Source organism: Psammomys obesus, unplaced genomic scaffold, assembly GCF_907164565.1.
Source record: "Psammomys obesus unplaced genomic scaffold, mPsaObe1.curated_primary_1811, whole genome shotgun sequence".
In the NCBI taxonomy this organism is placed as follows: domain Eukaryota; kingdom Metazoa; phylum Chordata; class Mammalia; order Rodentia; family Muridae; genus Psammomys; species Psammomys obesus.
Genome location: NW_026590511.1, coordinates 1,829,735 through 1,856,059, shown reverse-complemented (window position 1 = coordinate 1,856,059; position 26,325 = coordinate 1,829,735). Strand labels below are relative to the sequence as shown.

Genomic DNA, 26,325 nt, shown 5'->3' with positions numbered 1-26,325 from the left:
TCCTAGTTGCCCAGAAGAGTCCAGGGCGGCCAAGGCTACACAGAGAAACCCTGTCTGAACAAAACAAAAAGAAACAAAAATTAAATGTATGTGTGTGGAATTGTCGTAAGTTCATCTTTTTAAAGATTTCTTTTATGTGCATTTCTGTTTTGCCTTAGTGTGTCTGTATGAGAGTGCCAGATCCCCTGGAACAGGAATTACACACTTGTAACCCGCCCTGTGGGTGCTGGGAACCCATGAGCCCTCTCTCCAGCACCATGAAATATATTATGTAATTATGAAATTGTAATCTACTGTAATGACAATATTTTAAAATATAAAAATGAAGTGAAGGCAAGAGTAAAATACACTATCAAAATGCTACCAGGAAGCCCATTCTTATATGGGTTTCGAGATACAGAAATATGGAAATGTGAGTATGCATAGGAAAATACACAATGTATACTTAAGAAAATGCTAAAAAGTTCAAAGTATAATGAAAATTAAACTGGGAATGAATGAATTTTAAACATTTTACAGCAGGCACTGTGCCACGCATCTTTCATCCAAGGATTTAGGAGGCAGAGGCAGGAGGATCTCTGTGAGCTCAAGGCCAGTCTGGTCTACATAGTGAGTTCCAGGACAGCCAGGGCTACACAGAGAAACCCTGTCCCAAAAACAAAACAGAAATCAGGCCATAAAGGTTTTACACGTAATCTCTCCTGTCAAAGAGAACAAAAACAGAACATAGCCCTGATGGGGCCACCTTTGTAGTCAGTCTTCCAAGTGTCCTGAGTGGGAAACAGAAGGGCGCCAGCACTCCTGAGCCCAGTTGCATCTTGATCTCTTTGATTTCCTCTTTAGATGTCTGAGACCAGCTTCTTGCTCTGCAGCCCAGGGCCGACCTCTGACTGGAGACACAGCCTCCTGAGTGCTGGGCCAACATACGGGGAACCCTCTGCCTACACCTACTTCCTGAGGGCGCTGAAAGTTGGCTTCCCTACATGAGGTGGTGTGTGTGGAGGGAGACACAGGAGGACGCCGGGACACACTGGCCACCTAGCCTGGTCTAATGTGAGAGATCCTGCCTGAAAACCCAAGATGGAGAGTAATGGAGGAAGATGTCTGGTCCCCATGTGCACATACACAGAAAAAACAAATAACAAACATTGCTGCATATAACACACCTTACTGTCACCCTTGGCCAGCTCCAACACGTGTTTACATGAAGCTTCTGGAAAGGGTGTGGGGGCCCTGATGGGTCACAGGGTGTGGTGATGCCAGGTGTAATCTGGCCCCCATAACAGCTGAGGGGAAGTGATGGGCCCAGAGGTGCAGGAAGCAGATTCGGCTTCAGAGCTTGGCATGCTGCCCAGGCTGCCCTGGGAGGAACTGATACCAGGAAAGGCTGCACAGGGCCCATCAGCCAGGACTTCCCTTCAGCAGCCTCTCCACCCTTGGTCCATGATGGCCAGAAGTCCAGCATCCGTGTGGCTCCACCTCCCTCTGGAAGGGTTCTGCTTCAGCAGCTTTGTTGGTTAGCTAGCAGCCATTGGAGCCTCCTTACTCCAGTCTCTATAAATAAAGAGTGGGCTTTGTTAGCCCGGTGACACACACCTTCAATCCCAGCACACGGGAGGCAGAGGCAGGTGGATCTCTGTGAGTTCAAGGCCAGCCTGGTCTACAGAGTGAGTTCCAGGACAGCCAGGGCCGCACAGAGAAACCCTGTCTAGAAAAACAAAACAAAAACAAACAAAAGAGTGGGGTTTGCTGTCGCTTAGAGTGAGCCCCATGGATTCTCCTGCCTCAGTGCATAAGCCCGGGACTGGCTGGTTTTCTCTGTTGTTCCCTTCTACTTTTTGGTTTACTTATGAGTGGAGCACAAACACCAAGGTGGCCTGTGCAGAAACCACCTCCTCCTCCTACCATGGGTGTCCTGAGAGAACTGAGCCAGGTTTATTGGCTCGATGGTGAGCGTCTTTGCCTGCTCAGTCACCTGAACCCCGTGTCGTGTTTGCAGGACAAGCAGGGTACCCCTTTTTCATTTTATTAATTTCTAAAAATTGTATCTGTTTATGTTTTGACGGCAGAGCGGAGCAGCGCTGTGCCCCTCTGACCCCAGGGACTACATAGCCGGTGGCTGTGGATTGGCTGTAGCCCACCCTCTAGGGTTCCAGAAACCCCAGGGTGGGAGCAGAGACTTATGAGGTGCTCTGCAAGGTGCTGCATGCTTGTGTCTTCTGTGCAACCCAGCAGGCTGGTGGAGGCTTCTGTCACCATATCCACCTCTATCTTCTCTGGGGACTAGCTTTCCTGACCCTCCCACCGCCACCCCTAGGCTGGTATGCTAACTTAATCAAGCTTAATAATAAAAGTTAGCAAAGGTATAGGTTAGTAAACCTCACTACATCGTAAAATAACTTTCCAGGTTTTCTTCTCTCTCTTGTTTTAAAGGGTTCTTTATGAGTTTACGTGGAATGTGTGTGTGCAGTATCCACAGGTCCAAAAAGGGGCGTCAGGTCCCATGGCTGGCGTTATGGTTTTGAGGCGCCAAATATGGGTCCTGGGAGTCACACCCAGATCCTTTGCAAGAACTAGTGCTATAACCACCCGGCCATTAAGGCCATGCATGAATCCAGCCTCTGCTTGAACTCCTGATGCTCCTGCCTCCAGCCCCCCAGTGCTGGGATGACAGGCATGCATTTTAATTTCCTTTTTGGTGGCTGCCGGTCTCCCTGAACTCCCTCAGTTCTCATCTGAACCTTCCAGCCCCAGGGACCCACATTTCCTATCAGAGTACACCTCATGTTGCACTTTGTCTGGCCCTCTCACCGAGCACAGTGTCTTCTGGGGTGTGCTTGATAACCCGTCACAGTCCTGGCCTTTTTCATGGCGGTGTGATGCTCCACTATGGGAATGGCCTCTTCCAGAGTGCAGACACTGGGTTGCGAATGTAGGGAGCATCGGTGTTGGTGTAGAGTAGGAGGTTCTGGATGGGCGCTGCACTTCTGGCAGCCTGGTCTTGCCTCTTGGCTGTCCTGTGTTTGTTGCTCAGCAGCTGCCCCAGGCCCTCTACTGCGTTAGCTGTGGATTTCGCAACCTGGCCCAACTTCCCCCAAAGCCTTGCCGGATATTTTGTTCTGTTTTGGCAGAGTACTCAGGCACCACAATCTGAAACTGTGGTTTCAATGTGTGCTGAGCACCCGAGGGCCTTTGTACAACCCTTTCCCTCCTTGCTCGCTAAGCTCAGCCCTGAAGCTCACCCTTTGCCCTATACATATTTTTAAATGTTTAATAATTTCTATTTGTGCCTGGTAGTGGCGGCACACACCTTTAATCCTAGCACTTGAAGGCAGAGGCAAGTGGATCTCTGTGGGTTCAAGGCCAGCCTGGTTGTTCTACAGAGTGGGGGCTAATAGGGAGAAACCCTGACTAGAAAAAACAAAACTAAAATAAAATTCAATTTGTTTAGTGTGTGTCGTTAACTAGGGGAGTCACAGGTGCGTGCGTGTGGGATGGTCAGAACGCTGCCTTCCACCAAGTGGGCTCCGGGTATTGAACTCAGTTCCCTTTGACCTGACTGTGGTCTCTCTACCTTTTAAGCCATCTCGTTGGCCTCAACGTCTATTTTCTGAAATGGAACTTTCTTGAGGTTTGTTTCCATCTGTGATCATTACGGCTTCTGCAGCACACAGCCGGGGCTACACAAAGAAACCCCATCTCCGAAAAAAGAGAGAGAGAGAGAGATCTCGAAAAATCAAAATAAACCAATGTTTGGTGGGTGGGTCGCCAAGGGCCGAGCGTTGGGCGCCATCCGTGGGGCGACTGCACCTGAGTGAGTCACAGCTTCGGTTGACGCGTCCCCACTTCTTCCCGGGACGTAAGCCACGCCCTCCGCAGCGCCGAGTCACTCGTGTCAGTTTCCCCCTTTCAGCCCCGATCTCCAATCTTCCTGGACTGCACTTCCGACCGCGGTTGCCCCGGGCAACGCGTGCCGCCTTGCTTCCTGTATTGATTTGAATCCTGAAGGACGTCCCATACTCCCGAGCTGCTCTGCGCTCGAACGCGCAGGCGCAGTCTGACTGAGTGGGCGCGAGCACGACGCGGGGTGGGTGTGTCTGGGGAGTGGCCTTGAAGAAGAGGGAGGAGGCTAGTCAGGGGGCGTGGCCCAAGAGGGGCGTTGTTGGTTTAAAGGGGCGTGGCTTCGGATCCCGGCACCGGGGATTGGCGGCTGAGCCGTGCGTGAGGGCTGTGGGCGTGTCTGAGGGCGTGTCTTGCTTAGGGAAGACCCGGCGGCATTAGGAGGAGGATCAAGGGGGCGTGGCCCGACGCGCCTGCGTGTGGGGGCGTGGTCTAGGCGCGGGGATGCGCTCGGCGGCGGGGCCGGTCGCGGGCGCGCGCGCGGCCTGCGGGACAGACGGAGGGAGGGAGTAGGGTTGCCGCTGAGTGCCGCCATATTAGCGACCGCGGAGGCCGGGGGATTCCCGTGAGCGGCGGCGGCGGGGCCTGGAGCAGCGGCGGGGCATCGAACGGGCGCGGAGTGTTCCTGGGACCGGCGGGAACCGGCGGGAACCGGCTGGCGACGGGAGCGCGGCAGGTGAGGACACAGGTGACTCGGGGACCCGCCCCCCAGCGGACCCCTTCCTTCTCTGGGGCTCCAGCGCCGCCTGACCCTGAACCCCACATCCCAGCGGCCCCCAACTCGGGCCCCGACACCGTCAGTTCGCCGAATCTGTCAAAGCCGGGCTCTGAGCCCTGCTCCCCCCAGACCCAGGGCACCACCCGTGCTGCTCCCCGAACCCCAGAATGCAAACCCTCCCGGATTCCAGAGCAGGCCCTGCATCACTCCAATCCTGAGACTTCTGCACAAGGCGACCTCGCCTTGACCTCGCCCTGTCCATCACAGCGCTCCATCCTAGAGCTCTTTTCTAAGCCCGACAATGTCCAAATGCAGGGCGTTCCACATGTTGCTACTCTGGACCCTAGGTCAGGCCCTGGGTCACCTCAGCCCACCCTCAAGTCTGGGTTACCCCTTACTACTCCCACCAAAGCCACACATCCAGAGGAGGCCGCGCATCCCAGAGTCATCTGTCCCCAGTGACCTCGCCCTGTCCATCGCAGCTCTGTCCTTTCCAGCTACATACCCCCAAACTGAAGGCATTCTCACTCATGCTGCTCACTCAGAACTCTACAACTGCACCTCCCTGACTTCCAAACGCAAATCCCCCTGCCTCAGATGCTCCCAGCATCCAAACTGGACTCGCAGATCTGGCCTGGTTGGGGGTCCTCCAGTAGATGGGATTGTGGATAGAGTTACCGTGTAACACTCAGTGGTTCAGCCAGGATCTTGGTGTCTCGGCTCAGTGGGGACATGGCCAGCAACCTCCAAGTCTTTTGTCCCCAAACCCACCTCATGCTCTCTCAGATCTGAACCTCTACTCTGTGTCTCCAAATGCAAGTCCAGGCACCCCCTGCCCTCTTTCCCTGACTCCAAGCCATTGTTCCCTCAGAGCCCTCAGATGGCCCTGCGCACCCCTCCTGGCCCCCCTAAAAGCCTGACACCATCCCCTGTGGAGGTATCACCTTCCTTCTATGCTTGCCCCAAATTCACTCCCTAGTTCAGGGTACCTGGTGGGAAGCAGGTCCCCCACCCACCCTGTGTGAGAGATGACCTCATTCCTCTGGCTGCTGAGCCCCAATCCCATCTCCTTCCTGTAGTTTGAATGACCGGCAGCCCCCAGTGAAGATTCAGCCAGAACTGACGATGCAGCTGGCTCTGGGGATCTGTGCTTTGGGAGAAAGGGAGTTTGGTGGCTCCGGGTCTCATGGGGCTGGGTTGGCAGGTGTTGCAAATATTAATGGAGTTCTTCAGTGTGTATTTGGTACTTGAGGAATTTAGCCCATGACTAGTGGGTGACTGGCTTGTTCAAGGGTCTTTTTACCAGTACCAGCCTTGCTTCTAACAGAGGGTCAGGAGCCAAATGTGCACTGAGGAGTGGCAGTCCTGGTGTGTTTCATTTCCAGAGCCTTTGCATAGGCTAGTCAAGAGCCACACCCCAGCACCTCACTGGGAGATTCTAGGCAGGGACTCTACCCCTTACCACACCCCTTTTATTTTTATTTTTAAAGATGTGTATGTGCGCCACAGGACAGTAATGTTGCACGTGGAGGCAGAGGCAGAGGCAGGAGGATCTCTTTTTGAGGCCAGCCAGGTTTACAAAGTGAGATCCAGGACAGCTAAGGCTACACAGAGAAATCCTGTCTCAAAAAACAACAATAACAAAAAAGAGGGGTGGGTATGTGTGGGGTTTTTGTTTGTGCCTGATGCTGGTAGAGACCAGTCGGACCTCCTGGAACTGAAACAGAGAGTTGTGAGCTGCCCTGTGGTTGCTGGGAATTGAACCTGGGTCCTCTGGAAGAGCAGCCAGTGCTCTTAAGCACTGAGCTATCTTTCCATACATATTTTTATTTTATGTATGTATGTGTGTCTGCTTCTATGTGTGCCACGGGCAGGCAGAGCCCAAGTGGGTGTTACGTCTTACACCTGGAGTTACAGGTGGTTCTGAGTCTCCTAGTCTGGACACTGGGAACCAAACCTGGGTTCCTTGCATGAGCTGTTTACTACTGAGCCAACTCTTTGCCTCATTTATTTCCTTAAACGTTTTTGGTGGTTGGTTGGTTGGTTGGCTGGTTGGTTTGGTGTGTGTGCTGGTGTATGTGCATAGGTGAGGATATCATGCGCCCCTCTCCGTCACTCTCCACTTGAGACAGGGTCTCACGTAGCTTGGAGTTAGGCTGACAGCCGTCCTGCCTGCCTTGGTCAGCCCCAGCACCGGAGTGAAGTTTGGGGGATTTGAACCCTGATCCTTATGACAGCCAATCAACAGCCCTTCCTTTTATCTTGAGACAGGATCTCCGTAGGTTGTCCAGGCTGGAGCTGGCGCTCCTCCTGTCCCCGTCCAGTAGCCATGATGGCAGGAAGATGTTCCAAAAGCGCCCCGTGGGTGTGGGGCCTGGTAGGATGGGAATCCTGGTGTTGGGCTGGAAGACACAGCCATTGGGAGCCTGAGGCTAGTGGGTCGTGAGTTCGAGGTCATCCTGGGCTGTAGCAGCAAGAACTGTGTGAAAGGGAGGGAGGCTGGTCATTCATCCAGGGGGCCATGTGGACATCCAGACATACCTCCTCCCACACCCCCAGGTTCCTCTGAGGCTGGGTCTGACCCTGGGCTCTGGATTGTGGAGACTTCAGCCCTGGGGAGGAGGCAGGATCTGAGGTGTTCTGAAGGCTGCTTGTGTAGACCTGGGCTTGGAATTTGAGAAATTGGCAAATCCCAGAAGTGCCCTGTCTCCTTGGACCCAGAGTGCTGAGTGGTGTGTGTGTGTGTGTGTGTGTGTGTGTGTGTGTGTGTGTGTGTGTGTGGGGGGGGGGGGGGGGGGGGGGGGGGGGGGGGGGGGGGGGGGGGGGGGCGTTCAGGACTGTGCTGCCCTACACTGCCCAGCACAGCAGGTGGGGGAGCTGCCCAGCAGGCCCTGGTGTGTTTGTGGAGTCCAGAGCCTCTGCTGCTCCCTTGTGGCGGGTCCCTGCCTCACAACCGCAGGACAGCCTCCCCTGCCTCAGCCTCCTCCTTGGCCCTTGGCCTTGCTTCCTTGGTTCAGCTAGTAGGTACAGACTGGCTCCAAACCCCCAGCGTTGTAGTTGGGGGAGAGGGTTGTTTGTTTTTTCTTTTTCGAGACAGGGTTTCTCTGTGTAGCCCTGGTTACTCTAGAACTTGCTCTGTTGTCCAGGCTGGCTTTGAACTCACCAGATCCCTCTGCCTTGGCCTCCTGAGCGCTGGGATTCAAGGTGTGCACCACCACTGCCCAGCTTGTAGTTGCTTATTTTTTAAGATTTACTTTTTATTTCTAATGTGTGTCTGCATGCGGTTGTGCGTGTGTGTGTGTGTGTGTGTGTGTGTGTAGGTCAGAGAGGACTTGGGATGCCCTGGAGCTGGACTTGAGACGGTTCTGAGCCAAACTCCTCCACCACAGTGGCGAGTGCTGACTCAGGCGCCTCTGCACCCCACTTGTCGGTGAGCGTGTGTGCGCATGCGTGTCGGAGGGAGCCTTGCAAGGGCGAGTTCTCTCCATCTACCTGTGGGTCCCAGCTCATGTCTGCAGGTTTGGCAGCGGTGGCTCACCCACTGAGCCCTCTTGCCAGCCCAGTTTTCTGTTTGTAGTTTTTTAACCACAGTTTCACGCTAGCTCAGGAAGCCTCAAACATTCAGCAATCCTCCTGCCTCAGCTTCCCAAGTGCCAGGTGGCAGGGGTCCCTGACCCTACAAAAGCTTCAGGCTGTCCCTGTCCCCCTCAGGGACCCCCTCCAGCTTCACAAACTTTTCTTCAGCAAAGCTGATTTTTATTTTATTTTATATTTTTAGGTTTTTATCTGCTTTAACAGTCTCACATCCCACATTTTATTAAAACCAACAGCTCTGGTTTTTATCTGTTCACAGGGTAGTGCAGCCATCACCTGTATCTAGTTCTAGAACAGTCTACCAACCTAAAGGCAACCACATACCCGGCAGATATCACCCAAGCCTTTGGCACCTAGGAGCCTACTTCAGTCCCGGTGTTCCCCTGCTCTGGAAGCTTCTTGCCCTAGCATCTCTGGTCCATATCAATGGCGATGAATGCAGCCTTTGATCATCTGCTCTGCCCTAAGCTGTAGCTGAATCCCTTTCCCGTCTTAGTCCTGCCAGGCAGAATGCACTGCCCATGGGGGACAGAGCCCCTGGCTTGCTGTTCGGACCCAGGACTCAGTGTGCGAATCTTTCTTACTCAGGCAGACACACACCTGAATGAGTGCCCGGGCACATGGAGCCTGCCACGGTGCTTGTTTCTCAGTAGGCCAGGCAGGGTGCCGGAGCCCAATGGACCAGCTTTGAAGGACCGTGATGCCCCCTAGAACCTGCCTGGCTGCCATGGGGCAGCTGAGAGTGGGGCACCATTGAATGAAGGAATGAATGGGTGTGCACATGCATACTGGGCCCCAGGCTGGGTGAGGTCACGTGGTCGGACCCCAGACACTGGGCAGCTACAATATCCCTGGGGTCTCTGACTGATGGGAGCTGTCAAGACCTCTCTCTGCTGGTCTCCCCCGGCCGCGCTGGGGGCCTGTCACATGCCTGCTTCTGCGTCTGTCACACTGGCCAGCACTGACTAGCTGGCGTTTTGTATGAGTCTGTTCCAGCTGACTAACACCATCCCCGCTATGCAGGTGGGTGTCCCCAGCCGCACCCCCACACACAGAGGAAGAAAGAGGCCCAGGTACCCTAGCACCTGCTGGAAGGTTCCAGGGCGGAGGAGCTCTTGGAGGCTCTGGCCAGTGTCTGCACAGGGAGCAGACAAGTGAGGACCTTGGTATAGATAGGTGCCTTACAGGAAATTTGGGGGTACAGGTGAGAGCAGAGCGGAGACTCCATCCCTGGGGTGTAGGGAGCTGTGCTACGCCCTCACGTGTTAGCCTGTGCTGGCGGGAAGTCCCTGCCTTTGACCCCTAAGGGCATTTGAGGACTACAGGCCCTCGTCAGCAGTAAGTTCTGTAGGATATCTGATCTAAGGCCACATAGGCCCGTGTCCAGGCATCCCCAGACGGGCTCTGTTATACAGGAGCTGACCCCCGCAGCTCTGTCCTAGGGCCACCCACGTGGCTCAGCTCTTCAGGTGCCCCATGTGTGTCTCCAGTGCACATGACACAGTCCCAACCACATCCCCAGCTCTGTTGCCAGCTTGTGACAGAGGGGAGGACAGCGTGGGTGGGGCCAATGGCAGGGCCTCTGCAGCTGGCCGCCAGCTCCACGTGTCTGCTGCACGCTGGGGTACCTTGAGCAGTCTGTTGCTCCGACTGGGGGTGTGCCTGAAGCTGGAGACAGGAGTGTCTGTCAGGACCCTGGGAGCTCCTGACGTGGAGTCGGTAGAGGCCAGGAGTGTGGCCCAGCGCGCTGCAGGGCCCAGCAGGCCCACAGAATGTGATGAGGCCCCATGGGCACAGTACAGCATGGCAAGTCCCCATGCTTGGCTACAGGTGGGGGCTCTCCTTGGGTTTCTTGACACACAAGCTGTGGGGACCAGTTTTTCCAGATCTGTGGCCTCTGGAGGGAGTGAGCAGTGGTTGAAGGCCAGATGAGCTGAGCTTCCGTCCTTGAGTGAGCTTCCTGGTGGCAGGAGCCCAAGACCCTTCCTGTGCCTAGTGCCCAGCAAGGGGACAAGTGTGCAGTGGAGGTGGGTGGCCAGTGCTGCTCTGGCCCCTGGTGGCATAGGCCGGGCCGGGCACAGGACTGGCATGGGCCCTGTCACACCTGTGGCTTCACTCCCTCCCGTGTGCTTGTGGCCCCAGTGGGCATCACACTGGGATGGCTTGGGCACTGCTGGGTGCTAGGCACTGTGCTGGGCCTCAGCGTCCTGGGATACAGCAGGGTGAGGGCGTCTGGGGGAGACTGAGGCACACGGAAGGTGCAGGACAGCTCCCAGAGCTCCTGAGGGCCCTGTCCCCCAGGTCGACCTCTCACCTACAGTGGAAAGGTGGCAGTCTGAACAGCTACGCAGCCTTTTGATGCCCTGGCTTCATGCCCTTAGGTGGAAGCAGCCTGCCTTCAGCCTGTGTGCCTGAGGGTGGACTTGAGCTCCTGATCCTGTAAGGATCCACTGAGGCAGGAGGATCGTGCGTTCTGGACTACCTGAAATACTCAGTGAGAGTGTGTCTCAGGGATGGTGGTGGGTAGACAGGTGGCACCTTGGTGGCAGTTCTCCTTCAGCCGGGTCTCTGGACATTTCCTGTTATGGAGCCCGCACTGTGGGCCTTTCCCTGTCCGCATCCCTCACTGACCACGATGTCCTCGAGGTCGCCTTAGGGCCCCCTCCTGATGGCTGAGTAGAGCATGTGGGCGGACTCAGCTGCATGTCCATCAGCTGGCGGTACCTCCACCCATGCCTGTCGTTCTCCCTCGGGTCTGCACCTGTGCAGGGTTTGGTGGGGCCGTCCATCTCAGGTGTACAGCTAGGAGTGCATGTCTTGGGTCACACGATTCTTTAACTGTTTAAGGGACTAGGGTCAGAGAGGGAGCTGGTGTTGAGAGGGACCAGCTTCCTTCCGTCTGCACTGCTCTGTCTCTTGCGTCTATCTGTTGCTTTTCTCTGTAGTCAGTGTGTTCAGCCTCTGGTGGAGAGGGACCTTGTGGGGTTCACGCACGCTCATGCTGTAGTGTTTGGTCAGGAGGGCGGGGGAGGTCGCACTGGGTATTGTCATCAAGGCCTGTGCCCAGGCTGGGAGGGTGTTTCCGCCATGGGGTATAAAAGCCATGGAGTATGTAGGCGAGGGCCTGGGGCCTGTGTTCTCAGACAGCAGTCCCACAGCCTGCAGTCTTGGACTGTCCCTGAGCAGAGCGGGCTGGGGGCTCTACCGTGGCCGACCATGCCCCTCCCCAATCAAGTGTAAGCTGTCGGCCTGGCCACCAAGGCTCAGAGGTCACATTGCTCCAGCTGCTGATAGAGGCTTATGTCCCCAGTTTCCCCATTGCTCCTGCTTGCCACTAGCTCTGTGTCCCTGCTAACACTGGACACTGCAGGGACTGAGGTCACCACGCATGGCCACCCTCAGATGCTAGCCTGGGCTTTGCTGAAATGTCGGGACTAGGATGGAGTCTGCTACCCACCCATATAACTCCTCTCCAGAGGCCCAGCAAGCTCCTCCTTCCCAGGCTAAGGTATGCTGACGGTGGCTTCTGGGATCTGCTCCCTGGACATGGTGGCACATTCCTGAGGCAGGACAGTCAGGATTTTAAGGTCTTCCCTGGCTATATAGAGGGTTTTGGAGGCCAGACTGGGCTACACGAGACCTTGTCTCAAAAATAAGATTTACAAGCTATGCAGTAGGGGCACACGCTTTTAATTCCAGCATCCGGGAGGCAGAGGCAGCTCTGGTCTACAGAGTTCCAGGAAAGCCAGGGCTACAAAAACATTTACCAAAATGCCCGGCCTGTCCTTCTCTGTTGCCGTGGCCTAGCCTGCCATGCAGGGTCCCCGTGCTTACCTTTGCCCACCCTGCAGGCTGCCCTCTGCTGCGGGCCCCGCCCCGCCCGCCATGGACCAGGACTATGAGCGCAGACTCCTGCGACAGATCATCATTCAGAATGAGAACACGGTGCCATGTGTAAGTGTCACGGGGCCGTCCCCATCGGGTTCCCCAGGGCACCCTCACCCGTAGACCTGGCACCGTCCACCCGGGGAACCGTGCATGGGCCGAGGGACCTGCGTGCTCCCTGGGGTCACCGCTGCTGAACCCCAAACCCGTCTCCTAGGTCTCAGAGATGCGGAGGACCCTGACACCAGCCAACTCCCCAGTGTCCTCGCCCAGCAAGCATGGTGACCGCTTCATCCCCTCCCGGGCCGGGGCCAACTGGAGCGTGAACTTCCACAGGATCAATGTGAGGGCGGGCAGGGTGCTGGGCCTGTCGCCCTGTGGTGGGCACAGCCCCCCCGTTGTGGTGTCTCCTCATGGGCTCCTCTCCCACAGGAAAATGAGAAGTCCCCCAGCCAGAACCGCAAAGCCAAGGATGCCACCTCCGACAATGGCAAAGGTGAGGGTCAGCCCCGCCCCTCGCCACTGGCCCCTCCCAGCTAGTCTGTCCTCACCGAAGCCCCGCCTCTGCAGGCCCCGCCCACCAGAGGCCCCGCCCTACAATGTTCTGCTCTGCTTGCCCTGCAGATGGCCTGGCCTACTCCGCGCTGCTGAAGAATGAGCTTCTCGGCGCAGGCATTGAGAAGGTGCAGGACCCGCAGACAGAGGATCGGCGGCTGCAGCCCTCCACGCCCGAGCACAAGGGCCTCTTTACGGTGAGCCAGGAGGCAGCTCCTGACTGCGAGGCTGCGGGTCTTGCAGGACCTGTTCCCTCCATTCTGTAGCCTCTGCCCAGTCCGTGTTGGCTTTGGGGTGGTCGGGGTCCCCAAGGCCACTGAAGCCACTCAACACGCACGGTCCTGCCCCAGTATTCCCTCAGCAGCAAGCGCTCAAGTCCTGATGACGGCAACGACGTGTCCCCATACTCCCTATCTCCTGTTAGCAACAAAAGGTGAGCTGGGGCTGGGTCCCGAGGGCCAGTGGGCTGGTGGTGGGGACGTGGGCATGTAGGGCAGCAGCGAGCGGCATCCTGCTGTCGCCACAGTCAGAAGCTGCTGCGGTCGCCACGGAAGCCCACGAGAAAGATCTCTAAGATTCCCTTCAAGGTGCTGGATGCGCCGGAGCTTCAGGACGACTTCTACCTCAACCTGGTGGACTGGTCTTCCCTCAACGTGCTCAGCGTGGGGCTGGGCACCTGCGTGTACCTGTGGAGCGCATGCACTAGCCAGGTGGGCTCCTGGGCACCCGTGTCCCACGGGGGTCTGGGTGGCCACGGCTGTGTGGGACACAGGACTGCGCTTTTCAGGACTGTGCCTGGAGGGGAGGGGAGGCGGGCGCAGCCTCCCCTCCCCTCACTAGAACCTCCTGCCCACAGGTGACCCGGCTCTGTGACCTCTCTGTGGAAGGGGACTCAGTGACTTCCGTGGGCTGGTCTGAGCGGGTGAGTGCAGAGGGCAGAGCCCTGGGGCCCCCCTGTCCCCCACAGAGGGAGGAAGGACAGAGCCCATCTGACTATGGCTGCTTAGTTGAAGGCTTTTTCCCTAGTGCTACACAAGCGCCCACCACCTAGCCACGGCCACTGCCTAGCCACACCTCAGCCTTCTTTGTGAGACCCGGCTGCTGGGAAGGCAGGTTTGTCCCAGCAGGAGCAGTGGTGGCTAAATGGTGACCGACTGTCACTTTTGTGGCCCAGGTGGGGCTCCATTGCTGGAAACCCTTGAGAGGATTATGGGAAGCAGTTTGTAGAGGCAGCTAGGTGCAGTGGCTCCTGCCTGTAACCCCAGTACTTCAAGAGGCTGAGGCTGGAGGATTACCCTGAGTTTGAGGTCAGCCTGCGCTGTATTTTGAGTGTGTGGCTAGCCTGGGCTAATGAGTGAGCTCTTGTTTTAAAAAGCAAAACAACAAAAAAATGACCACCCTCAGTCTCTGGCAGAGGACAAGAGATGGGCGTACTTCTCATACTCATGCCCAGCTGATGGCCCCCTGGCCCCACTGTTACCCTAGGGAAACCTGGTCGCAGTAGGCACTCACAAGGGCTTCGTGCAGATCTGGGACGCTGCTGCCGGCAAGAAGCTGTCCGTGCTGGAGGGCCACACGGCGCGCGTGGGTGAGGACCTGGCCAGCCCAGCCGTGCCTCGGGCCCCAGCCCTGGCCCAGGCCAAGGCTGACCCCCTTGTGTCACCCTGCAGGGGCACTGGCCTGGAACGCAGACCAGTTGTCATCTGGCAGCCGTGACCGCATGATCCTACAGCGAGATATCCGCACCCCGCCCCTGCAGTCAGAGCGGCGGCTGCAGGGCCACCGGCAGGAGGTGTGTGGCCTCAAGTGGTCCACAGACCACCAGCTGCTTGCCTCGGGCGGCAATGACAACAAGGTATGGCTACTGTCGGCCCCACGCTTGCCCAGAAGGCCACCTGCCTGCCCCTGCCACTCAGCTAGGCTCATGCTAGAACCTGGGACCAGTGGGTGGCCTGAGGTCCCCAAGGGAGGGGCTGATTTTGGAGGATGTGCAGGTTATGGCCCCGGTATTTGAAGCTCCTATCTCTGCAACCATCTGGAGATGACCTTGGCCCCAGGGCTGACCGGCATGGTGTGCGTGGCTCGTTGGGTTGTGGCCGCCTGTGTCTCTGGGTGGGCCTCTGTCACAGCCTGGGCCTTCCCCACAGCTGCTTGTATGGAATCACTCAAGCCTAAGCCCCGTGCAGCAGTACACGGAGCACCTGGCGGCCGTGAAGGCCATCGCATGGTCCCCACACCAGCACGGACTGCTGGCATCTGGCGGGGGCACAGCCGACCGCTGCATCCGCTTCTGGAACACCCTGACTGGCCAGCCGCTGCAGTGCATTGACACGGGCTCGCAAGTGTGCAACCTGGCCTGGTCCAAGCATGCCAACGAGCTGGTAAGTGCGCGAGGTGGGCGCGGGGAGGGTGCGGAAACGCCCAGCCAGAGCAGCGCTGAGCCCTCGGGAACCGTGGAAGCCTGGGGAATGTACACACTCTAGACTGAGGCCAGCCCGGGCTGGAGGAACAGGCAGTGCAGGCCGCAGCAGGGTCCTGGTCACTCCTTATCTGAGGTACCAGGGGTCCAGTCCTTCAGCCTTGCCACGGCAGGCTCCGTGATGCCGTGGAGGGAGGCCCCCAGGGAATCAGCCCTCCGCAGCCCTGACACCCAGCCCCTCCACTAGGTGAGCACACACGGCTACTCGCAGAACCAGATCCTCGTGTGGAAGTACCCGTCCCTCACGCAGGTTGCCAAGCTCACTGGCCACTCGTACCGTGTCCTCTACCTGGTGAGTGTCGGCCACTGTTGCTGTCCGCATCCTGGGGCTCTGTGTGGCAGGCTTGTCTCTGGCTGCCTGAGAGGCTCCAGGAACATCACAGCACCGTCCGCAGCCTTCCTGCTGTCCACTCCTAGTGTCGGGTGCCAAGCCCCCACAGTTAGCCAGTGTCCCCTGGCCGCCTCAGCTGTTCCAAGCGCAGGAGCCCAGGGATCAAACCAGGCACAGCTGGGGCCTCTTGTGCCTTGCAGCCTCAGCCCAGGGTCCTGTCCCCTGCTCCCTTCTGCCTGGGTCCCAGAAGCTGCCTCCCTCGGCTGGAAACCACTCAGGGCCCTTCTGTCCTTTCTGTAGGCCATGTCCCCTGATGGGGAGGCCATCGTCACGGGGGCGGGAGATGAGACCCTGCGGTTCTGGAATGTCTTCAGCAAAACACGCTCTACAAAGGTAAGGGGGTGGGTGGTATCTGCTTGTCCGCCTACTATGTGCCCTGGGTTCTCGGGGCACCTGGGCACACAGTCACTTGCTTCTCCTGTTCCCAGGAATCCGTGTCTGTGCTCAACCTCTTCACCCGGATCCGATAGACCCGCGGGTGGGATGCGCAGCCCCACGGGGCAGAGACGGAGCAGCCAGCATGCATGGGCCCTGCCGTCCCTGCCGTCCCCAGAGGCATCTGGCGGGCGGGCGGGAGCTGGGCCGGAGACCCCAGAGTCTCATTAAACGCCTCATTGTGAGCTGTGGAGCCGGTGTCTGGGACGGGGGCGCAGGGGCCCTCAGCCACCGGCTGCAGCCCCTTCTTGCTGGCTGGCAGCACCCAGATGGACACTTGTGACCTCCCTCTTACCACTGCCCAAGCCATACTGGACACAGCTGAGCAGGAGACCCGAGATCCCATCAAACCCCCAAACCCAGTGTCACCTGGGGAACTGTGAACCAGAGCCGTCGGGCCCTCCCTGCAGCTGCCCAAGCTGGGCCATCCTGGGAAGCGCTGGCAGGGACCTGCGCCTCTCGCCGTGACACCTGACTGCATCGCCACCCCATGTCTGTGTGTGCACCTCCTGTAACCCCTTCCCGTGCGCGTCGCCTCACCCTCTCCCCAGCTAGCTGCCTTGTCTGCCTCATCCTGGCCTCCCTGTCTTCAGCTCCCATCTCTGCTACTGGTCCTATCGTGGGGATGCTCTGCAGACCCCCAGTGTGGTGGCCGTGGCCTGTGGTGTGTGCACGTGTGTATATATGTATTTGTGACACCTTAGGGTCTGTCTGTTTTGTTCCGTTGTCCCAAAAATGCTGATGCCATCGGGACGTGGGTGGCTGTGGGGTTCACTGCCTGCGGGGTTAATTACAGCCAGATCCTAACCTCCCTCTCCTCCCAGCCCTGCCCTGGTGCACCCAGCCCCCCTTCTCCTTTCTCTTGGAGTGCTCTTAAGGGGTACTGTCCCACCCCGCCCCTCAAGTCACAGCCTGACTAAGCACATCCCACTGAGGCCAGACAAAGCAGCCCAGCTAGGAGAGGGATCCAAGGGCAGGAGTCAGGCAGCGCCTGCTTCCATCAGGGCACCCACACGGTGACTCTAGCTGCCCATCTGCTGTGTGCAGGGGTTTGTGGTTCAGGTTGTGGTCTGGATCCTCAGGCCAGTGGCTCACCAGCATAGGGCTCCATCAAAAGTGGGGTTCAGGGTTGCCTGCTGCTCACAGCCTGGATTTCATCCCTTCCCCAAAAGCAGAATGACCTCAGCTGTGTGTTGATGCTAATGGGCCATGTGGCATGGCCTTTTGATGGCAGGAACTGTGCTGGGCATACTCAACACCAGGGGCAGTGATTGCTGATGTCTCTGGCCCCATAAGGCCCCTGCCTGGACAGCAGTGAAGAGGCAAGGAGCTGTAGTGTCAGGGCTAGCAGGATGTTGGGCTGGGCCAGCTCAGCAAGTTCTACTTCAGCTGCCTGAGTCTTGGGGAGGGGCGCTAGGCACCTACCCCATGCACCTCACAGCAGTCTCTCTGGTAAGCTAGCCAGGGAACCCCAGAAGCCCTAGGGTTGTGGGTACAGCGTGCACAAAAGCCTGACCTGAGGCAGGCCAGGCTCAGGATGTTAAAGAGACGTCTGTGACACAGGCACCACCCGTGCGGGCTGAACAACATTAAGTCTGTGTTGCCGGTTTATTATCCTGAGATGCACAGAGTGAACAATGCGCCATCATAACATGAGCAAGCTCCTGGGCTTGGCATCTTCAGCGATGTAACAGTCCCCAGAGGCCCCAACCACAGCCCCCAGGGAAACCCCTCCCCAGATGGATCTCCATGTTGTGGGCATATCCTGTTGCAGAGCCCACACTTTGTGGCGTTGTCTTTGTGTCCCTCCATAATGGTTGGTGACAGCCTCAGGCTGAGTGTACTCCAGGGTCTGTACCCATCACCCAGCTGAATCCCTCTGGCTTTCATACCTCACACTCTGGCTCAGTATGCACACCCACGAGCCCTTCTTGGTAGGTGTTGGTGAGGGTAGGCTGTGGGGACCCAGGCTCAAGGAGGGCACGGCCTCCTTGTGGGACAGGGAACACTCAAGAGGCCCCAGGCACTACTTTGGTCCTGATGGCTCCAGCCCTACACCAGGAAGTGAGCTGTCATGGACTGCGGCTGCCCCCTTCCGTGTTGCTGGGACACCTTTGTCCCTGTCAACAAAGGCTCTGGGGACTTGGTAGTCGGAGCCTCTGGGGACACAGAGGCAGACATGGAAAACCTGAGGCGGGAGGCTACCCAGCTCTACGTCCCCTCTGGCACCCTCGAGCGTTACTTCCCGCCCCCCCTGAACAGGTGGGTCCCTGCCCCCCACCCCTTAACCTGCAACCCTGGCGGCTGGTCTGCTGAGGCCTCCCAGGCGCACTATGCACAGGGGCCCCGGTCTGGCTGGGTCCCTCCCTCTTCCTCCTCCCAGAAGCCAGAGTGGCTTGTGCCCGTCAAACAAGTGCTTGGGAGGCAGGAGGGTTGCAACAGTGCGCCCCGCCTCAAACAAGCAGGGGGATCCTCAGGTAGGGGAGCACAGAGGAGAGGCTGGACAGCGTGGGGTGACCTTGGCAAGGGGTGGACGGGAAACCTGAGGCTGGGAGCAGCGCGCATCCCGGCTCAGTGCCTGTCCTTCCTCAGCAATGAGTTTGTGGCCCGGAAGGGGCCCCATTCGGCACCGGCCGTCAAGCAAGCCATGCGCTGGAAGTTTACGCCCATGGGAAGGGACGCGGTTGGCCAGGTGTGGTACACCGGCCTGACAAACTCAGCACCACGCGAGGCCTGGTACATGCTGCCCGCCAAGCTGGACAGCCCATACCGTGAGGCCCACGCGCGCTGGAACGGCTGCTTCCAGAGGGGCCAGCGCGGCCTGCCTGCTGGTGAGTGTCCTGCCCCTGGCCGGGCCCACCCGTGGGTGCCAAGCTGACCATCCCGCCCCCCACTCGCCTCCCCCCAGGCTACACACAGCACCTGCGGGAGACAGCCTTCTGGGACCCCGCGCTGCCCCCACAGTACCTCGCCACGGGCACGCGCTGGGGTTGCGTGCCATGGAAGGACAGGCACATCCGTGGCAAGGAGTTCGGTGAGCTGCAGGGATGGGGTCAGGAGGGGGACAGAGGGCAGGGCCTCGCATGGGTCACCCCAGCACTCTGCTGGCAGAGAAGTGCGGGAGGCAGGCTGGGCTAGCCGGTGTCAAACCAGCAGGAAGAGCCAGGAGGTGGGCTAGACCTCGGTGGGTGGTAAGGTGAGGGGTGGCGCTGCCAGGCGTCGGGGGGCTGGGCTCCAAAACCCCCAGCCGGAGCTGCTGAGCCGGTTGGGGGTCTACAGTGGCAAAAAGGAGCCAGTTCGGGGTGGAGCTGCCCTGGCAGTCCGAATACGTGCCGAACCTGTCGCCGTCACTGCGGCCGTGCTACACCACGCAGGACTTCACGCAGCGGGCCGTGGAGCGTCGGTACCGGCCCACCGGCCAGCCGCTCGGGGCCATCACACCCACGTTCTGATAAAGCCTTGCTGCTGACCCCTGCATCCACATGTCCCCATGTCTTCGTCGATGGTTGGCATGCCGTGCCCTCTGACCCCGCACAGGTGGGGGCCGGGGTGTCTGCCTGGTAATTAGTCTTGTTGGCCTGGGGAGCCAGGAGTCAGGGCCGCTCTCCAGGGTTCCCTGAAATAACAAGTGGGGTGGCATTGGGAAGGGCGGGTCCCAGGCCGCACCCTCTGGCCCCACCCAAGTCACAGTGATGGAGACTCACAGGTCCGGATGCGGATGGGCCAGATGAGGAGGCTGCAGAGAGCCAGGGCCGCGGCCACACCCACGCCGCCCGTCACGGCCGCCATCACCCAGTGGTAGAAGCCGACGCAGGCCCCACAGCACAGCTCGGAACTAGAGGACAGAAGGTGGCTGAGGAACACAGGAGGGCCAGGCTGGTCCTTGGGGACTGCTGCAGTGTCCCTGCTACAGTCTCCATGGCTCCCACCTCAAATTCTAGAGAAGCCTGGGCTTCCTCAGGCTGGTGCCCCTCAGGCTCCATCCTGCCCCAAGGCCTTGTGCCTGCCCTGCCTGTGCTCAACTGGCCAGGTTCTCATGGACCCTGCCAGCCTCCTGCCCAGTTCCTGAGAGCATCCCCACCCCAAAGCTCAGCCCACTTCTGCATTAGCAGTGACTGACAAGGCTGCACTTGTCCTGGGCCAGCAAGGTGGCTCGGGAGCCACACTGTGAGGGCCTGAGTTCCTCTGCGTGCCAGCTGCAGCTGCGCCCAACCAGGCTGCGTCCTCAGCACCCAGCTCACAAGAAACTCAGTTTGTTGAATGAATAAAACTGCCCAAAGTAAGGAATGTGTCAGTCTCCCGGCGTGAGGGGCTCGGACTTACGGGCAGGGGTGGAGGCTCTGCACGGCCATGACGGCCAGCCCGTTGGCCACCTTATCCGTAAAGCTCATAGCACCGTACACGAAGGCTCCGCTGTGCTGGAGGACACACAGGGAGTCAGCGCCCAGGCCGGTTTCCCAAGCACCGCCTCCCGAGGCTGCTCCGCCAGCCCTACCGTGTGTGGCCCAATGAGGTCAGCTGTCATGGACAGGGAGGTGACAAGGATGGTGGCACAGCCGGCACCCAGCAGCACAGAGGCCCCGTACACGGCCACGCCCAGCTTATCTACCAGGGCCACCCAGGCTGCAAAGGCCAGAATCACCAGCAGTCCCACGAAGTAGGTCATCTAGGGAGGGAGGGGGCCCAGGCCAAGTCAGGGCCAGGTGCTGGGCACCCTGTGCCCGACAATTGCCTCAACCCAGTAAAAGGCTCCATTAAAACTTGTCCTGTTCCACACTTAGGACAGGAATTCTGTACCCAGCAGGACAGGCATTCTGCACCCAGGGCGGACATTACTAATTGATTACCCATTCTGCATCTAGGGTAGGCAGTCCAAGCTCCCTAGCATGGTTCCAGAGTCTGGCAACCAGAGAGCCCAAGAAGCCTGGACTTAAGATTCAGGCTGTAGTCTGCCCTGGGGGGGTCCCCACCTCTGCCGCCTCCCAGCCACACCTGTCACTCACATTTCTCCCTATGCGCCTGTTGACTGGCTTCATGAGGAAGGAGGAGAAGAAGCCGCTCAAGTACATCACCAGGGGGATGGTGGCAATGAACTTCTGCAGAGGGAGAGGCAATGGTGGTCCAGAGGAGTGGCCCAGAGGGCAGAGGGGAGGGGCTGCCCACCCTCACCCCCGCCTCACCGGCTCACCTTGGGCAGGCTGAGGGAGTAGGTGAGGTACATGGCAATGTAGGTCTGAGACAGGTTCACGATGAGCCTTGTGGTCATGTACAGCAAGCCCACCTGTGGGCAGATCAGCAGGGGACAAGAAGGGTCAGGGGAGCCTGGTGCACTCACACCCGTCAGGGATGTGAGGGCTCCTGGGGGGGGTGCTTCTGGGGAAATCTGGGATTAGCCCTGTCTGCCCCGGCTGAGGAATGAAAGTCGACTGGTAATGTCTGTCCCGGTTGTGAAGTGGAGACTAAGATTTGCCCTGCAGGCGGAATGCAAGGCTGTCCGTGCTGTCTGTCCTGGGTGGGGGATGGGGAATCAGCAATGTCTGTCCTGAGAAGTCAGGGGAGGAGCGATCAGCGATGTCTGTCCCAGGAGTGAGATGGAAATCGGTGACATCCACTCGGAGCTGGAGCAGGCTGTTGAATAGTCTATGCCCCGTGTAGGAGGCTGATCCGTAATGCCTGCTCTGCATGTAGACTAGGAGGTAACGTCTGCCCTGGGCCATTCTGATGGCCTTCCTCTCCAGTCTCCTTGGCCTCACAGCGTACCTGATAGAAAGCTGGCTCCCGAAGCCAGTGTTTCCAGAGCAGCAGTGGTCTGTCCGCTGGAGCCACCAGGGGACTGTGCTCGTCAGGCTCCGACCCCCGGGGCCTAGGCCGGCGCCCCTCCTTGGTCCCCAGGTGGAAGAGCAGCGAGAAGATGGCGCCTAGGCCCACCACCAGCAGGGCCAGGTTCTGGGAAGGACAGCAGGGGTCAGCCAAGGCTCTCCCAGGCTCAGGGTCTCCGGGTCGATCATGGGGCCCTGACTTACCCGAAACACAGGCACATCCTCGACTCCCAGCTGGTCCCCCACACCGATGTCCTGGCCCGAGTGCGAGGAGGCCTGCAGGTGCAGCAGCAGCCAGGCGGCGCCATACACTGTGATGTTGGCCACCACGGTGAAGGCGTACCTGCGGGGCGGGGCGGTCTCAGGACTGGAAGGCTCCGCCGAAACCAGGCAGTAAATGCTAACTCTTGTCAGCACGCCACAATCCCAGCGCCTGACGGCCCAGCAGCAGCCCTGCCAGGGAGGGTCCTCCAGAGGGACAGGCTGCTAGCCCACTGAGGGCAGCGATCAGGTCTCGGAAGGGAGGGCGTCCCTGGAGGGCCCGGCCCGATCCAGTCACCCTAGGAAGCTGGGTTTGGGCTACACCTGGGATCAAGGCCACTCGGCCAGCCTCAGAGTGTCAAATGCCTCAACTCCTAGAGGTATATTCCAGGCCAGGCACAATGGTGCTCTGGAGGCTGAGGTCGGAGGATCACAATTTAGTAAGAAAGTGACTCAAAAAAAAAAAAAAAAAATATGAGCAGGTCAGAGGTGGCACAGGCAGGCAGGTCTTGTCTTGAGTTCAAGGCCAGCCTGGTCTACAGGGAGATTTCCAGGACAGCCAGGGCCACACAGAGAAACTCTGTCTCAAAAAAATAAAAATAAAAAAAGAGCACCATCCCCAGCCCTGGAGTACCTGAGGGCTGTGAGCTCCACCTTCTCGTGGTCATTGGTCACCAGCTCTGGGATGAGACTGAGGTGGGCAATCTGTGTGGCCGCCCAGCCAAACTGGAAGATGACAATGAAGGGTCCGTAGTAGAGCAGGGCGGCCCACTCGGGCGTGGCCTCCCCGCAGCCCAAACATGGGCTGAAGATGAACGGGAATGACAGCAGGACACAGACGGTACCTGGGATGGCAGAAGGGCCACATGGAGGAGTCAGGGGGCAACCGGACAGGCAAACAGAACAGAGGGGCCCAGCCTCCACCCTCTGCTCAGATGGAGAAACTGAGGCACAGGGCATGCCAGGAATCTTCCGGTCACCTTAAGTGGCCTGGCTTAATTAAGGACAGGGAGAAAGGGCTCTCAATGGAGTCCTGCTCAGGGTCAGGGACACACACACACACACACACACACACACACACGGGACCACACCTACCACCCGCCCTATGCTCTCCGTCCCCAGCTGGGCAGGGAGGAGTCTGGAGGTGAGGAGGCTCTGAGCCCAGACTGCTCCTGGGGCTGGGGCAGAGCAGCGCCTGTCGTGGTCCAGGACACCCTGGGTACCCTGCCCCGGCCTTGGCACCCTCGCCGCAGCCTAGCTGCCCCATCGCACCCTTAGGTGTCTCACGCAGCGCTCTGCGTCGCCCTCAGCCTCTGAGCCCGTCACCCCCACCCCCGGGGGCTCCTGTTTGAGCTGCTCTGTCGCCCACCAGACCGCAAGCTGTAGGGGCTGGGGCAGGTAACTCCCCCCTCAGTCCCTTCTGTGTTAGGCACAGGCCAGACTGGGGACAGTGAACTCCAGGTAGGGTAATAACAAGGGGAGACATCAGCGATGGCATCACACAGCCCAGGCTGGCCTAGAAGTCCTCATCCCCCTGCCTCAGCCTCCCCAGGGCAGGGTTCATTAGGGCTGGGATGGAGGCCGGGATCCTTGCCCCCTGTGAGCACACTGTCCAACCCTTGCAGAGGCCTCTAAGTGGATGAGCATGAGGCCTTGTGGGACAAGGAACCCTACAGAAAGGACTCTGAGTCTTGGTCCTCTGCCTAGCACTGGGCTTCCAACTTCCCTTTCCTGCCTGGAGGTGACCTCACCACCCCCAAGCCTTGGATTGAGAAATAAAACCAACTCTCAGGAGGGGCGCAGGGCAGATTCGCAGGGGCTGCCCCATGGGGCCCCGTGGACTCTCTCCCGTGACCACACCACACCCTGCGGTTTCTGAGACCTGGTTAACCATTGGCCAGGCCAGGGTCCGGCAGGTCAGCTCCAGATGGGCAGCTTGGTCTCTCTGGTCCTTGATTAACCTAAGAGTTCTTGCCTGGTTCTGGGTTTCCTCTGGGACCGGCACCAGGAGGCAGAAGCGGTAGGCTCGGAGTCTGAGGCCAGCCTGGGCCACACAGTGACTCGTAGGCTGGCCAGGGGATGCTTCCCCTGTCCTGGCCCTGGTAGCACAGAGAAGTGGCCCGCTGCTGCAGTGCCCATCCTGTCCTCCCTCACCTTACCTGACCAGGTGCCTCTCCAGGCTGTCCCACAGCGATGGGGTCCAGGGGCTCCTCCCCAGACCTCAGCTACTCACTCAAGACCGACCCAGGCTCTGGGCCTTTGCAAGGCTAGGCTGGCCCAGTATCTCCCCAAAAATAGGAGCCCTTTTGAGTACTTCTTTTCTTTTTTGGAGACGGGGTATCACTAAGCTGCCACCCCCCTGCCTCATCTTCTCAATATGATAACAGGTGTGCAGGTTGTACCTTGAATGCCCATACCAGGCTACTACTGCCCCCTCTCCTCGTCCCGGAATCTTCCTGGGTCTACGGCCTCGAACAATCCTGAGAAACTAGAAATTCCAGCCCCCAAGCAAGCAGCTGCCGCCGACCATCCAGCCTGGGGCCAGCGCTGTCTCGAAAAAAAATGTCAAGAGGCCGGGCTGGGCTCTGTAATCACCAGCCAGAGGAAGGGCCTGGTGGAACCTGGGATTCCACAAGGAGCAGCTTCGATCCACGGCCAACCTCCTCAGCGTCCACCAAGAGACACTGAGGGGCACCCAGCTGGGCGGCCAGGATGTGAACTCAGGATGAAGAGCTGAAGAGCGGGTGGCTGTTTTGGAGGGACAGAGGGAGAAGGAAGGCCAAGCCACAAAAGATGACAGTCAGGGAAGGGAAAGACATGGTCCAAGATGACAGGGATCCCCAAGATGCAACATGATGGACACAGGATAACAGTCAGAGGGAGGTCAGACACAGGGTGACAGTTAGATACAGTTAGACGGACATAGGGCGAGAGGGGAGGAACACAAGGGGTAACACAGGGGGTGGCAAGACAACGGGTGACATCGGGAGGAGTATACGGACAGCGGGTGACAGAGGGAGGGAGGACAGACACACATGGAGTGACAGTAGGAGGAAGGACGGACACAGGGAGACAGTGGGTAGGAGGACACAGACACACGGGATGAGTAGACGGACAAAGAGTGACAGTGGGAGGGAGGACAGACACACATAGGGTAACAGGATGGTAGGAGAGACATTGGGTTACAGTAGGAGGAAGGACAGACACACATAGGGTGACAGTTAAGAGGGGGAGAACGGACACAGGGGAGGGAGGGAGAACGGGCACACACAGAGTGACAGTTGGAGGACGGCTCACCCGCTAGGTGCCAGGCCTTGCGTGGCCCGCAGCGCGCGCACGCGGCGCGATCCGCCTCGTAGCCCACGAGCGGCGTGCAGAGCCCGTCGGCAACCTGGCCGAGCAGCAGCAGCAGCCCGGCGCCGCGCGAGCTGTAGCCGCGCACGGAGTGCAGGAACAGCAGCAGGTAGGTGAACCACATGCTGGCGCACAGGTCGTTGAGGAAGTGGCCGACCGCGAAGCTCAGCCGCGCGGCGAGGGACAGCGCCCGCGGCGGCCCGGGGCCCGCGTCGCGCGGCGGAGGCGACATCGCGGTCGCAGCCCCCACCGCCGCCCGCGCGCCGCCCGCGAGCCCAGGCGGCCGCAGCTCCCTGGAGCCGCCTCAACGGGCGAAGCCTCGGAGCGACGGCCGCGCTCGCCAATCAGAACGGCGCGCCGTGCCTGGGCGTCCAATCAGCGAGCGGGGGCGTGGCCTCGGCGCGTCGGCCTCCCTACGCCCTAACACCGCCCCCTACCGGTCAGGCTTTCCTCAGCGTAGTTTGTTTCCCTTTTCTTTTCTTCGTATTTTTAGTTCTTTGATTAAAACAAAACAAAACAAAACAAAACAAAACAAAAAAAACAGGTTTTTTTTGTTTCCTTTTCTAACACAGTGTCTCCTGTAGCCCGGGCTGGCCTTAACATCCCTGCATAGCAGGAGATAAGTTTGAACTCCTGGTACTCCTGGCTCCACCTCCAGGGTTACCGGGAGGCATCAAATTTATCCTTTCAACATGAAAACTTTTTGTTTTGAGTCAGGGTCTCATGTGGCTCAGGCTAGTCTTAGGTTCACTACTGAGGAAGACCTTGAACTCCTGCCCCTCCTGCGTCCCCTCCTGAATACTGTGGGGGTCGTTGCACCCCCTTACTAGCCTTTTTTTTGTTTTGAGGCAGGGTCTCACTAGCCCTAAAGTCCCTCTACAGCCTCGGCTGACCTTCCCCTCTCAGTCCTCCAACCTCAGCATTGCAGGCCTAA

General features: G+C 58.7%; 3 protein-coding genes across 5 annotated transcripts; 2 read left to right on the top strand and 1 right to left on the bottom strand.

Annotated features, from left to right (window-relative positions):
• The first annotated feature begins 4,364 nt into the window (after nucleotides 1–4,364).
• On the top strand, nucleotides 4,365–16,660 carry Fzr1 (fizzy and cell division cycle 20 related 1). Of its 2 annotated transcripts, none has more exons than XM_055607673.1 (14): nucleotides 4,365–4,576; nucleotides 12,064–12,166; nucleotides 12,315–12,440; nucleotides 12,530–12,593; nucleotides 12,722–12,849; nucleotides 13,003–13,085; nucleotides 13,179–13,362; nucleotides 13,509–13,574; nucleotides 14,138–14,240; nucleotides 14,323–14,507; nucleotides 14,800–15,033; nucleotides 15,319–15,423; nucleotides 15,763–15,855; nucleotides 15,951–16,660. In XM_055607673.1, exons 2-14 carry the CDS (start codon nucleotides 12,098–12,100, stop codon nucleotides 15,990–15,992), a joined length of 1,482 nt encoding a protein of 493 aa, XP_055463648.1. In that variant the 5' UTR covers nucleotides 4,365–4,576; nucleotides 12,064–12,097; the 3' UTR covers nucleotides 15,993–16,660. The 2 variants fall into 2 exon arrangements, with proteins under 2 accessions (XP_055463648.1, XP_055463649.1); XM_055607674.1 differs by having other exon boundaries at nucleotides 4,365–4,588.
• A 1,265-nt stretch (nucleotides 16,661–17,925) lies between these two features.
• On the top strand, nucleotides 17,926–19,409 carry Tektip1 (tektin bundle interacting protein 1). The gene is made up of 4 exons (XM_055607677.1): nucleotides 17,926–18,219; nucleotides 18,550–18,788; nucleotides 18,866–18,991; nucleotides 19,237–19,409. Exons 1-4 carry the CDS (start codon nucleotides 18,032–18,034, stop codon nucleotides 19,407–19,409), a joined length of 726 nt encoding a protein of 241 aa, XP_055463652.1. The 5' UTR covers nucleotides 17,926–18,031.
• An 87-nt stretch (nucleotides 19,410–19,496) lies between these two features.
• On the bottom strand, nucleotides 19,497–25,655 carry Mfsd12 (major facilitator superfamily domain containing 12). Of its 2 annotated transcripts, none has more exons than XM_055607675.1 (10): nucleotides 25,335–25,655; nucleotides 22,672–22,882; nucleotides 21,981–22,119; nucleotides 21,718–21,903; nucleotides 21,146–21,238; nucleotides 20,961–21,053; nucleotides 20,453–20,623; nucleotides 20,281–20,375; nucleotides 19,662–19,792; nucleotides 19,497–19,573 (listed from the first exon to the last, which is right to left on the bottom strand). In XM_055607675.1, exons 1-10 carry the CDS (start codon nucleotides 25,621–25,623, stop codon nucleotides 19,551–19,553), a joined length of 1,431 nt encoding a protein of 476 aa, XP_055463650.1. In that variant the 5' UTR covers nucleotides 25,624–25,655; the 3' UTR covers nucleotides 19,497–19,550. The 2 variants fall into 2 exon arrangements, with proteins under 2 accessions (XP_055463650.1, XP_055463651.1); XM_055607676.1 differs by lacking the exon at nucleotides 25,335–25,655 and adding an exon at nucleotides 24,440–25,324.
• Between the last annotated feature and the right edge of the window lie 670 nt (nucleotides 25,656–26,325).

What these genes read in the sequence shown, in the direction of transcription:
- Fzr1 (XM_055607673.1), top strand. Translation starts at nt 12,098, where the DNA reads ATGGACCAGGACTATGAGCGCAGACTCCTGCGACAGATCATCATTCAG. An exon ending in GGAGCGCATGCACTAGCCAG is followed by an intron (nt 13,363 to 13,508) that starts GTGGGCTCCTGG and finishes TCCTGCCCACAG; the next exon opens with GTGACCCGGCTCTGTGACCT. An exon ending in GCAAAACACGCTCTACAAAG is followed by an intron (nt 15,856 to 15,950) that starts GTAAGGGGGTGG and finishes TCCTGTTCCCAG; the next exon opens with GAATCCGTGTCTGTGCTCAA.
- Tektip1 (XM_055607677.1), top strand. Translation starts at nt 18,032, where the DNA reads ATGGACTGCGGCTGCCCCCTTCCGTGTTGCTGGGACACCTTTGTCCCT. An exon ending in TTCCCGCCCCCCCTGAACAG is followed by an intron (nt 18,220 to 18,549) that starts GTGGGTCCCTGC and finishes GTCCTTCCTCAG; the next exon opens with CAATGAGTTTGTGGCCCGGA. An exon ending in CCAGCGCGGCCTGCCTGCTG is followed by an intron (nt 18,789 to 18,865) that starts GTGAGTGTCCTG and finishes GCCTCCCCCCAG; the next exon opens with GCTACACACAGCACCTGCGG.
- Mfsd12 (XM_055607675.1), bottom strand. Translation starts at nt 25,623, where the DNA reads ATGTCGCCTCCGCCGCGCGACGCGGGCCCCGGGCCGCCGCGGGCGCTG. An exon ending in ACTCCCTCAGCCTGCCCAAG is followed by an intron (nt 21,054 to 21,145) that starts GTGAGCCGGTGA and finishes CTCCCTCTGCAG; the next exon opens with AAGTTCATTGCCACCATCCC. An exon ending in ACAGGCGCATAGGGAGAAAT is followed by an intron (nt 20,624 to 20,960) that starts GTGAGTGACAGG and finishes CTCCCTCCCTAG; the next exon opens with ATGACCTACTTCGTGGGACT.